Source organism: Garra rufa, chromosome 6 (genome assembly GCF_049309525.1).
Source record: "Garra rufa chromosome 6, GarRuf1.0, whole genome shotgun sequence".
Classification (NCBI taxonomy): Eukaryota; Metazoa; Chordata; class Actinopteri; order Cypriniformes; family Cyprinidae; genus Garra; species Garra rufa.
In genome coordinates this window covers 36,277,050-36,289,905 of record NC_133366.1, presented here as the reverse complement: position 1 = coordinate 36,289,905, position 12,856 = coordinate 36,277,050, and the positions used below count along the sequence as shown (strand labels likewise).

At 41.4% G+C, this 12,856-nt stretch overlaps 1 protein-coding gene across 1 annotated transcript in view; it reads left to right on the top strand.

The window, feature by feature from the left end:
* Positions 1 to 12,856, top strand: part of dnah6 (dynein, axonemal, heavy chain 6) — a 121,505-nt gene that overhangs the window by 53,556 nt on the left and 55,093 nt on the right. The window contains exons 46-52 of the mRNA XM_073841939.1: positions 2,948 to 3,102; positions 3,266 to 3,497; positions 5,929 to 6,081; positions 6,235 to 6,375; positions 9,832 to 10,074; positions 10,319 to 10,486; positions 11,784 to 12,019. Coding sequence (XP_073698040.1) covers positions 2,948 to 3,102; positions 3,266 to 3,497; positions 5,929 to 6,081; positions 6,235 to 6,375; positions 9,832 to 10,074; positions 10,319 to 10,486; positions 11,784 to 12,019 — 1,328 coding nt within the window. The remainder of the gene's footprint in view (positions 1 to 2,947; positions 3,103 to 3,265; positions 3,498 to 5,928; positions 6,082 to 6,234; positions 6,376 to 9,831; positions 10,075 to 10,318; positions 10,487 to 11,783; positions 12,020 to 12,856) is intronic.

Sequence of the window (12,856 nt, the reverse complement as noted above, 5' to 3'; positions counted from 1 at the left end):
ATCCTCTGAATGTTGTTCAGGCTCAACCTCAGTGGTGGTGGGCTGAGGGTGAGCTGAGGGACTATCAGGAGATATTGGCGACCAGGCAGACAGGGACGGGGATTCCAGGCAGACAGGACAGAAGGATATTTCCATGAATAAGTCTATAAGATCCCCAGAATGTAGTCCAATCTCACCCTCAGCGGTGGTGCAGTGGGCAGGGCTCTCTATCGCCCTCTCTTGCTCCACGTCATACTCCACCGTCGCGGATGTTGCAGTCGGCTCTCGCACCTGGTCAGATGGCTCAGGCTCTGGCTCTGTCGCTCTCGGCTCTGGCTCCCCATCTGCGGTGGGCTCGGGCTGCAACTCCGCTTGTCGGGGTGATGGTTGGCTGGGTTCTGGGTCTGGAGTGGGGCTGGCGTCCTCTTCAACGAAGTCGATGGTCCAGGATGATTTGCAGGACGCCAACACCCACTCGATGTAATCCTGCAGGCTCTCTTGAGGACCCTCCCTGGATAGCAGCGCTTTGGTGGTGGTGTTCAGTCCGATGTAGTAGAAGTTACAGAGGCTGCTATCAGGGAAGCTGGAATGGTTTGCCAGGAGGAGATAGTCACGGGTGTGGTCCTCAAGAGAGCGTTCCCCCTGCCTCAGGAGGATGAGGAGAACTGTGGGGTCCATGATGAACAAACGGGTAGAAAAAAAATAAAACACTGAGAAAAAACGGAAAAATAAACGCAGGGAAAGGTGCCGGAAATGAACTGTTTCGGTTGGTCTTTTCTGTTATAAATAAACGTGCTGGACGGACGAGACAAGAGACAAGATTAACAATAAACACTATATTTAATATATACTTCGATATGCAGGCAGGAACAGGCAGGAGAATCCACACGTAACATAAACAACGATTAAAGACAGACACTGAACTCAAGATACAAACAGACTTATAAAGGGTAACTAATAATTAAACACAGGTGACGGGGATCACACAAACGAGGACTAAACCAAATGATCACAAAATGACAGGGGGAAGACAAATGGGAGAAACCAATGACATGAACAGACATAACTGTGACATTACGACCCCCTCCGAATAGGTGCGTCCTCGCGCCGTAGAAAAAGAAAAACAAAACAGAAAAGAGGGGCGAAAAAACTGAAAACTAGAGTCCATAGTGGTGGAGGCTTCGGCGGAGGACGCAACCGAAGGAGGGGGACTAAAACAAAAGTCCAGGTGGCCAACAAAACAGTCCAAGGGGGCGACGACGGAGGGAGGAGCCAGGGAGGAAACATGAGGAATCCGGGGCAGGAGGAACCGACCCAGACCGCAGCCATGTTGACGGCCCACTGTGGAGCAGACGGAGGGAGGAGCCATGGTGGAAGAAGGGATGCCGACTCCATGGGGCTGACCGACAGAGGCGGAGCAGATGGAGGAGGAGCCCGAGGTGGAGACGGAGAGCCGAAGATCCAGGGTGACGCCGAGGATCCGGAGGGCCAAGGTGGAACAGGAGGCTCTGGTGGCCGAGGCTGAGGCGGAGATCTGGAGGTCCGCGGCGGAGCCAGAGCGACAGAGGATGGAGGCGCAGCCGGAGGAGCAGAGTCCTGAGGTGACGACTGACCAGGGCGGAGCCGAAAAGACGATGGAACCCGGTGGAGCTGGTGGACCGACGGGCGACGATGTAGACGAGGGCGCTGAGAGCCGTGGTGGAGCCGCAGGGTCGGAGGGCCGAGGCGGAGTCCTGGACTTGGAGGCTGGAGGCGGAGCTGAGGGATCCTCCAGCCGAGACGCCGATGGAAGCTGGCAGCCCCGCGGCGAGCCCACTGCACAGGTGTTGGGCTGAGGGTGAGCTGAGGGGCTGTCAGGGGACAGCGGCGGCCAGACAAACATGGATGTGGATGACAGAGGGTGGGTGGGAATTCCAGGCAGACAGGACAGAAGGATATTTCTGTGAATAGGTCAATGAGATCCTCTGAATGTTGTTCAGGCTCACCCTCAGTGGTGGTGGGCTGAGGGTGAGCTGAGGGACTATCAGGAGATATTGGCGACCAGGCAGACAGGGACGGGGATTCCAGGCAGACAGGACAGAAGGATATTTCCGTGAATAAGTCTATAAGATCCCCAGAATGTAGTCCAATCTCACCCTCAGCGGTGGTGCAGTGGACAGGGCTCTCTATCGCCCTCTCTTGCTCCACGTCATACTCCACCGTTGCGGATGTTGCAGTCGGCTCTCGCACCTGGTCAGATGGCTCAGGCTCTGGCTCTGTCGCTCTCGGCTCTGGCTCCCCATCTGCGGTGGGCTCGGGCTGCAACTCCGCTTGTCGGGGTGATGGTTGGCTGGGTTCTGGGTCTGGAGTGGGGCTGGCGTCCTCTTCAACGAAGTCGATGGTCCAGGATGATTTGCAGGACGCCAACACCCACTTGATGTAATCCGGCAGGCTCTCTTGAGGACCCTCCCCGGATAGCAGCGCTTTGGTGGTGGTGTTCAGTCCGATGTAGTAGAAGTTACAGAGGCTGCTATCCGGGAAGCTGGAATGGTTTGCCAGGAGGAGATAGTCACGGGTGTGGTCCTCAAGAGAGCGTTCCCCCTGCCTCAGGAGGATGAGGAGAACTGTGGGGTCCATGATGAACAAACGGGTAGAAAAAAAATAAAACACTGAGAAAAAAAACGGAAAAATAAACGAAGAGAGACAAGATTAACAATAAACACTATATTTAATATATACTTCGATATGCAGGCAGGAACAGGCAGGAGAATCTACACACGTAACATAAACAACGATTAAAGACCGACACTGAACTCAAGATACAAACAGACTTATAAAGGGTAACTAATAATTAAACACAGGTGACGGGGATCACACAAACGAGGACTAAACCAAATGATCACAAAATGACAGGGGGAAGACAAATGGGAGAAACCAATGACATAAACAGACATAACTGTAACAATAGCATATTGTTAACACTGTTCAGGTTGGAGTGGACAAGGCTGACCGTGTCTATGAGGATCTAACAGACATGGGGAAGATTCGCCAGGTACTGCAGGACTACCTGGATGACTACAACACAACCTTTGCCAAGGAAACCAAGCTTGTGTTCTTCCAAGATGCCATTGAACACGTGTCTAGGTAAGCAAGCAGCTTGCCTTTTCATCTGGTGATCACAAAAGCAGGTGTTCAGATGACCTTGCCATTCAGGCTGGCCATCAGGGTCAGCTTACTAATGGAATGTTTTGTTCATTCACCGAATTGACCTACTTTTCTTACCATTCATCTCTTTCCCTGTCAACAGGATTGCTCGCATGATTCGCCAAGAACGTGGAAATGCCCTGTTAGTTGGTGTGGGCGGCACAGGAAAGCAATCTCTAACACGTCTGGCTGCTCACATGTGCGGTTACCGCTGCTTTCAGATTGAGTTGAGTCGTGGTTATAATTATGAGAGCTTCCATGAAGACCTGCGTAAACTTTACAAAATGGCAGGCATGGAAGGCCAGGACATGGTGTTTCTCTTTACAGACACTCAGGTACAGCCAAAAAGATAAATAGTTTGCTGATAAACAGTTTTCCATTTTCATTTGAATGTTAGTGAACGTTCTAACGTTTTGTTGTGTGTTTAGAGTTTGTAAAATGGAATGTTTGCCCTGGTGTAACCTAAAACCACACTTCTCCGAAAACCTCCTGTAACCAATTCACAAGTTATGATTTATTGATATGTGAATATGAATCTGGATGCGGAGAGGTTTTCTCTGAGCTGTGGAGTAGACAGTAGGTCATCTCTGTTATGACTCCGGGCCCTCTGCCAGTGCTGTAATACTGTCTCATGAAAGCGAAGCCTGCTACTGCTTTGTGATTCAGCATATAGGCTCTGCAGCAGTAATGACCCTCTAAATTATTTCATGAACAGTTCTTAACGAGACAGATGCAACCTGGTGCTATAGACAAGAGATATATGTTGTGAGGTGTGTGTTTGTGTGCCCATCTGTAAGGATTTACTAATGGGAATCAGAGTGTTTGATTGAATAGGCTATTTTAAATGTCAGTTATTTTGGTGTATGCATGGACTGAAGGGAGTAAATGCTCTTCAGTGTTTTTGATAGATTGTCACTCACTGCTGAAACATTTTTTTTCAGACTTGCCCTTAGAGGGTGTTTGACCTTTCAGTTTAAATTCTATACCTGAAATCCCCACCTACGGGTGTATGTGTGTGATGTTTAGTTCGGTTTTATTCTGTATTTAACATATAAAAGAATCAGTTTACAGTTTTTTTTAATCAAAATAATTTATTCTCCCTCATGTCATAAAAACATACTGTATGGACAATACAATGAGGAAAAAAAATTGATCTGTATGTTGAAAATTGAATTGTATGTTTGCCCACTGACAAAGAAATGATCAGTCTATAATTTTAATGGCAAATGGTAAGAACAGTGAGAGAGAAAAAAACAACAAAAAAATCCAGAAAAACACATTTCAAAAAAGTTATAAATTGATTTGCATTTTAATGAGTGATTGCAAAACATGAAGTAGTACTTGGTGGCAAAGCCCTTGTTGGCAATCACAGAGGTTAGATGTTTCTTGTAGTTGGCCACCAGGTTTACACACATCTCAGGAGGGGTTTTGTCCCACTCCTCTTTGCAGATCCTCTCCTAGTCATTAAGGTTTCAAGGCTGATGTTCGGCAACTTGAACCTTCAGCTCCCTCCACAGGTTTTCTATGGGATTAAGGTCTGGAGACTGGCTAGGCCACTCCAGGACCATAATGTGCTTCTTCTTGAGCCACTCTTTTGTTGCCTTGGCCGTGTGTTTTGGGTCATTGTCATGCTGGAATACCCATTCACGACCCATTTTCAATGCCCTGATAGAGGGAAGGAGGTTTTCACACAAAATTTGATGGTACATGGCCTTGTCCATCATTCCTTTGATGCGGTGCAGTTGTCCTGTCCCCTTAGCAGAAAAACAGTCCCAAAGCACAATGCTTCCACCTCCATGTTTGACAGTGGGGGTGTTCTTGGGTTCTTCTCTTCCGAACACGGCCAGTTGAGTTGATGCCAAAGAGCTGGATTTTGGTCTCATCTGACCACAACACTTTCACCCAGTTCTCCTCTGAATCATTCAGATGTTCATTGGCAAACTTCAGATGGGCCTGTACATGTGCTTTCGTAAGCAGGGGGATCTTGTGGGCCCTACAGGATTTTAGTCCTTCATGGCGTAGTGTGTTACCAATTGTTTTCTTGGTGACTATGGTCCCAGCTGCCTTGAGATCATTGACAAGATCCTCCCGTGTAGTTCTGGGCTGATTCCTCGCCGTTCTCATGATCATTGAAACTCTACGATGTGAGATCCTGCATGGAGCCCCAGACTGAGGGAGATTGAGAGTTATTTTGTGTTTCTACCATTTGCGAATAATCGCACCAACTGCTGTCACCTTCTCACTAAGCGGCTTGGTGATGGTCTTGTAGCCCATTCCAGCCTTGTGTAGGTCTTCAATCTTGTCCCTGACATTCTTGGACAGTTTTTTGGAATCCGATTGATTGATTGCTCTTGTGGACAGGTGCCTTTCATACAGGTAACAAGCTTAGATTAGGAGCGCTCCCTTTAAGAGAGTGCTTCTAATCTCAGCTCGTTACCTGTATAAAAGACAACTGGGAGCCGGAAATCTTGCTGATTGATAGGGAAATCAAATACATATTTCACTCATTAAAATGCAAATAATTTTATACGAAATGCGTTTTTCTGGATTTTTGTTTTTTATTCTGTCTCTCACTGTTCAAATAAACCTACCATTAAAATTACAGTGATCATTTATTTGTCAGTGGGCAAACGTACAAAATCGGCAGGGGATCAAATAATTTTCTCCCTCACTGTATATTTACGGTAGGAAATTTACAAAATATCTTCATGGAACATGATCTTTTTTGCAATTAAATAAATCTATAATTGTTCTCATCTGTTTTAGATTGTGGTGGAAGAGTTCCTGGAGGACATTAATAACATGCTGAACTCGGGTGAAGTACCAAACCTCTTTGAGAAGGATGAACTAAAGCAGCTGCTGGCTGCCATTAGCCCCAAGGCTAAAGAGGCCGGCATCTCTGAGGGAAATAGGGATGAGGTACATGGTACAATCAACAACCATCCAATCTTGCAACATGGTCATAAACAAGGGATCTAACCAATGCAGAATCTCACTATATATTCTCAGCTGCTCTATTGTTCTGTTTAGATGTCAGTTTTCTTACCTCTGTTTATGTTTTTGTGTCTTCAGGTCTTCCAGTTCTTTATCTCTCGTGTGCGTGAGAAGCTGCACATAGTGTTGTGTATGAGCCCTGTGGGCGACTCCTTCCGCTCACGCTGCCGCATGTTCCCATCGCTAGTTAACTGCTGCACCATTGACTGGTTTGTACAGGTCAGAAACCACCTCCTCTTTTAACAGCCATCTTTTTCAAACCACAATCACTGAGCAGTAAATTGATTAAACACATTACCACTAAACTGCTGTGCCTGCAAACCCCTGCGTTCTCTACCACCTGCAACTAAACTTAACCAGGCAGTGATTTCATTGTGCATATTTAAATTAAATCATTGTTTTCTCCCTATGAAATCATTTTCTTAAAGAGGAAACGTGTGCAATACAAAAAAGAATAGCAATGACTTAATTAACAATGAGTTAATTTAAATATGCACAGGCACAGTGCATAATGGCTTTTTACAGATTGTGGCTTATTCACAAAAATCAGTGCTATTTACAGAAAGCAGGTGGGAGGGAGAGTTTTAATCGGCCTGCAAGATGGGAAATTGCATCATGCAAATGGAGTCACGCCAAACGGCAGTAATTTTTGGGTTTGTTTGCCTAACTTGTTTAGTGAATTGGATGCAAACAACACTGTCAGTGGGCGCAATGAATTCTTAGTGAATTTGCCCTCAAGTAACATGGAGGAAAATAGAAATTCAATGAAACCTTGGCTTGAGGCATCCTGAAATAACCAGTCACCTGAAATGTCATATACATATACTATCATTTAAAAGTTAGGGAATTTTAAACGATTTAATGCTCTTAATTGTCAATCGATTTTTAAATGATTGTTTAAAAAAGACCTATTTTCAGACCTCTAAATGTCTATCACACTATTTCTATTACACAGCTATGAAATGAGATCAAACCAAATAATTGTGTGTTGCAGGAAAATATTTAAATGTATTTTCAAGTGACCTGTCTAGTGTAAGCACATCTATTCTCCAGGGCCAATCTGTCCAGTAATGACATGGGACATTGATAAGAGAAATTGCTGCCTCAGTGCCTAATATACATATTAAAGAGTCACTTATGCAAGACAGTCAGCAGTATACCATGATGATAAGCAGCAAGTCTCATTCTTGCTCATGTATATACTTTAAAATGTCTGCTTATGCATTCCGCCCTTACTGACCCCAACATGTCCATCACTTCAGTTCTGTTTTCACAGTAATCATGGTTGGGAACAGGGTTCTTGTCAGTAGCTGATTTGCTCATGTTTAAAGGCATGTCAGTGTGATTTTTAACTGGTGTTAGTTCAGGCCCTGAGAGAGAGAGAAAGAAAGAGGGAGATGGAAAATAAGTAAATGAAACAGCCAAAGAATGTTTTAAGTAAAAATATGCATTGTGCTATCTAAAGTTATATTAATAAGTAAGGAATAATTGACAACGGGCCGTTGAACTATTAGACAATAATGCACACCCAAGGTTACGATGAGGTTACGACAATGTTACGACTCGAAGTGGCCAGACTGTTCGTCAGCCAATCAGATTCAAGCCTTCAACAGCCCTGTAGTATCCACCTCATTTTTCAATGCGGATGTAAACTGTGTTAGACTTCTGGTTCATAAGCCGCCGAAGGGAAATAACGAAAGAATAACAAAGTGCAGTAAATGGTAAAAGTGTTTGCACTACAAACCATTGTGTTCATAATTAAGATACTACATTAAAATAAAATGGTAAGACACACCAGTTTACAATATCAAGCAGCAAAACAAACTGTTTTGTACAGCTAAAAACAGCTGGAAGCAGATGAGACTGGAAGCCAGATATGTTAAATTTACAAATGGCCGTGGCCACTCTTCCGGGAAAAATAAGGTGGATCAACTGCTGTATTATACAACAATTCCGTTCCTTGAATCTGACTGGCTGAGTGAAATTTCATGAGTGCTGAATTAGAGTAACACTGTATAAATTTTTTATGCATGAATATTGAATAGAAACTCTAGAAAATGTAAATTGTCACTCTCTGTTCATTATCCTATTTAAAATGAAAGTGGTGTTATTATGTAAAAAGTATGTAATACAGAACTAAAATTGTATTTTCTTGTTTAAATTTATTATTATTATTATTATTATTATTATTATTATTTTGACTATTATTATTATTATTTTACAGTGGACTGGCTGTATGGAAATGTAAAATACCTTTTATAAATATTTACAAACATACACCACAATCTTCTAATCGGCCAATTATTTTGATGATTAATCGAGTAATTGGACAATTATAATAATTTTTATGAAACAATAGCCTTTAAAAATACTTAAAATACATCTATAATAATATTTGGATCAAATAAAGTATCAAAAGCAAGTAATCAAATGGTTTTACATTGAACAAAACTGAAAATACATAATGCATTATAAACAATAGAATTAACATACATTATGCATCATTAAATATTTATTGTATTATCAAATATTTATTATGTTATTATATTTACTGTAAACGGAACTGAGATGCATGTAACCTACACACATATAAATAATTGAAGCGCATATGTTAAACATGCATCACATACAGTTATTTTAATGTAATCATAGCATTTGTGAATTAACAGTATTATGATTTATTATGATTTTTAAATGTGTTTAATATATCATGCAGCTTTAGAAAACACTCTAATAATGCATTTCATGTATTCACGTCCATGGAATGTGCCACTTCTGGTATATTGATGGTTACTCGACACTGGCAAAATGCAATGAAAGCATTTTTTATAAACGAGCACTCAAATTAAATCAAGCATCGTGACAGTCCTATGTAGAATATGTTTATAATTCAATAGAATCAATTTTAGAACACTTAATATCAGATTTTTAGTGCTTTTCATCAGACGCTGTGGACACAAATGGTACTTTTTTATAGAATGACTCAGAATGGCTTCAGGGGGCTTTAGGTCTTCCCATACATACATTCAATCGCTCTTTACCGCCATTCTTTGTTTCATTCTGTTATCTAATGAGACGCATGTTCACTGACCTCTGTGAGCTGTTTGGGTGAGAGGGGTGTTCTGCTAATTACTATAAAGTGTGTTTGTGGTTCGTTTGCATGTAGAGCGTTGATTTTATTTGTTGTGTTGTCTGTTGTAGTGTTGTGTTTGTGGGTGTGATGAATGGCTCTTTGCTGGCCAACTACAGCTGCTCATTAGCGTTAAGCAGCAAGCCCATATGTCTGTTCACCCTGCTGTATTTGCTTATTTGTTTGCATCACTGTGTGTCTGTTTACTTGTATGCACACACACACACACACACACACACACACACACACACACACTCACTCCACACATTTCAAGGTGACCGCTATGGTTCTTTCAGAATGAAATGAAAGAATAGTCTATTATGTCTTCAGTCCAATCTGCATGCTATTTTTGCACTGGGTTTGTGGAAGCCAATACATTACATAAAAAGTCAGGAAAAATAACATTTAAAGGAAAAGTGCAACCCAAAAATACTCATGATGTGAGTTTTGTAAAAGAATAACTTTTCAAATACAGTTTTAATTGTAAACAGCTTCTATGTGCTAACTCTGTGATGTGTACCTTTTGTTCCATGTTTATTTTTCAGTGGCCCCGTGAAGCGCTGCTTTCTGTGTCCCAGACCTTCTTCCAGAACGTGGAGTTTGGCAGTGAGGAGATGAAGCTCTGTTTTTCAGAGATGTGTGTGGAGATCCACGTTAGCGTGACTGACATGGCGGAACGTTTTTACTCTGAGCTCCGCAGATACTATTACACCACGCCCACCTCTTATTTAGAGCTCATTAACCTGTACCTAGGCATGCTGGGAGAAAAGAGACAGCAGCTGCAGGCGGTGAGGAGACTGGGCTATGGATGAGTAATGCAAGATGCATACATTATTGATGTGGTTACATCAATACATTAGATTGTGTATACTAACCACTTTCTTCCAAAAAGTTTCAAGAAAAAAGGTGCTTCCTTTGTAAACATTAAAGTAAGCGATCTAGGTGATATAATAGAGTAAAGGACCCATTGGAGCTAGACAAACAGAAATCTGACTTGTATGTGTGAAATATGATGTTTGTTTGTCTGCACAGGCTCGAGATCGTGTGAAAAACGGTCTTACTAAACTGCTGGAGACAAATGAACTAGTTGATACGATGAAGCAAGATCTCTCTGCTCTGGAGCCTGTGCTTGCACAAAAATCAATCGATGTCAGTGCTCTCATGGAGAAACTTGCTGTGGATCAAGAGAACGCTGACCAGGTGTGTGTATTACTAATAATTCAACAATTCCCTTTAAGTTTTCAGAGGAACTCTTAATTTTATAATTCTGTTTTTTCCTTTAAAGTTCACTTGTAATGCTATGTTTATGTTGAAAGTACCAAAACAAATTAATGTTTTGATTTTTCATGATATAAACTTAAAAGGTATAGTTTACCCAAAAATGAAAGTTTGATGTTTATCTGCTTACCCCCAGGGCATCCAAGATATAGGTGACTTTGTTTCTTCAGTAGAACACAAACAAAGTTTTTTAACTCAAACCGGTGCAGTCTGTCAGTCATATAATGGCAGTCAATAGGATCCATGGCTTTGAGAGTCAGAAAAACATACACAGACAAAACCAAATTAAACCCTGCAGCTTGTGACGATACATTGAGATCTTAAGACACAAAACAATCGGTCTCTGCAAGAAACTGAACAGTATTTATATCATGTTTTACCTCTGATCCACCACAAAGTACAACTGTCCTGATTGCGTTCACAACAGCCGGCGCGTGATGAAGAGCAAGCAACCATAACATATGTGACCCTGGACCACAAAACCAGTCATAAGGTTAAATTTTACAAAAATCATATGAATACTCAATAAATAAGCTTTCTATTGATATATGGTTTGTTATGATAGGACAATATTTGACCGAGATACATCTATTTGAAAATCTGGAATCTGAGGGTGCAAAAAAATCAAAATACTGAGAAAATCACCTTTAAAGTTGTCCAAATTATGTTCTTAACAATGCATATTACTAATCAAAAATTACATTTTGATATATTTACAGTAGGAATTTTACAAAAAATCATCATGGAACATGATCTTTACTTAATTTCCTAATGATTTTTGGCATAAAAGAAAAATCTCAAATTTTGACCCATGCAATGTATTTTTGGCTATTGCTACAAATATACCCCAGCGACTTAAGACTGGTTTTGTGGTCCAGGGTCACATATCAGTCGATCAGGCTCAAAAGTTGGGAGTCTGTGAAGCGTGCATCTACTATGCCAAAGCACGTTGACGCGTCATACGCCGGCTGTTGTGAACATGCTCTGGACAGTTGGACATTGCGATCCCATTGACCGCCATTACATGACTGACAGACTGCAGTGGTTTGAGTTTGTTTGTGTTCTACTGAAAAACAAAAGTCACCTACATCTTGGATGCTATGGGGGTAAGCAGATAAAACAAATTTTAATTTTTGGGTGAACTATCCCTTTAATAAAGCTTTGAAGATGACCATTATCTAACATTAACATTTTCTTATATGGACCTCTTTACCTATAGGTGCGTAGGGTTGTGAAAGAGGATGAAGCTTTAGCTAAGGTAAAGGCAGAAGAGACACAAGCCATTGCGGATGATGCTCAGCGTGATTTGGATGAGGCTCTACCTGCACTCGACAGTGCAAACAAGGCCCTAAATGCCCTGGATAAAGCTGACATCTCAGAAATCCGTGTCTTCACCAAACCACCAGACCTCGTCACGACTGTGATGGAGGCGGTGTGCATTCTGCTTAACAGCAAGTAAGTTCCATCCGTATATTATAATGTATTGTATTACATAGAGTGCCACTGGAGTCCTAAAACCCAGAAATGTTTGCATTTTTGCACTTCTGGTTGCAGTCAGTGGGTTTTTTGAATGGGTTAAACACCTGAAATACAATATTGTCTACGGTTTTATGTTTTATTCTACAACATAAAATACATCAGTAATACCTCACTCTTATTTTTTAAGCCTTTATGTGTCTTTAAAAATGCAGTTTCTAACAAGAGTTTCTAACAAAATGAGACTACATATTTAAGGCATAGTTTACCCAAAAATAAAATTTCTGTCATTAATTATTCACACTCATGTCATTCCAAAACTGTAAGACCTTTGTTCATTTTCATAACACAAATTAAGATATTTTTAATGAAATCTGAGAGCTTTCTGACCCTGCATACATTCTTAAAAATAAAGATGCTTTAAAAGGTTTTTCACAGCGATGCCATAAAAGAACCATTTTTGGTTCCACAAAGAACCATTCAGTTAAAGGTTCTTTAAAGAACCATCTCTTTCTTACCTTTTAATAATCTGAAGAACTTTCTTTTGCCACAAAGAACCTTTTGTGAAACCAAAAGGTTCTTCAGATGTTAAAGGTTCTTTATGAAACCATTTAGCCAAAAAAGGTTCTTCAATAGCATTGTGAAGCACCTTCATTTTTAAGAGTGTAGACAGCAACACAACTGACACATTCAAGGCCCAGAAAGATAGTAAGGACATAATTAAAATAGTCCATGGGACATCAGCTGTAATGTTATGAAGCTACGAGAATCCTTTTGTGCACAAATAACTAAACAAAAATTGTTTTCAATCAGAGG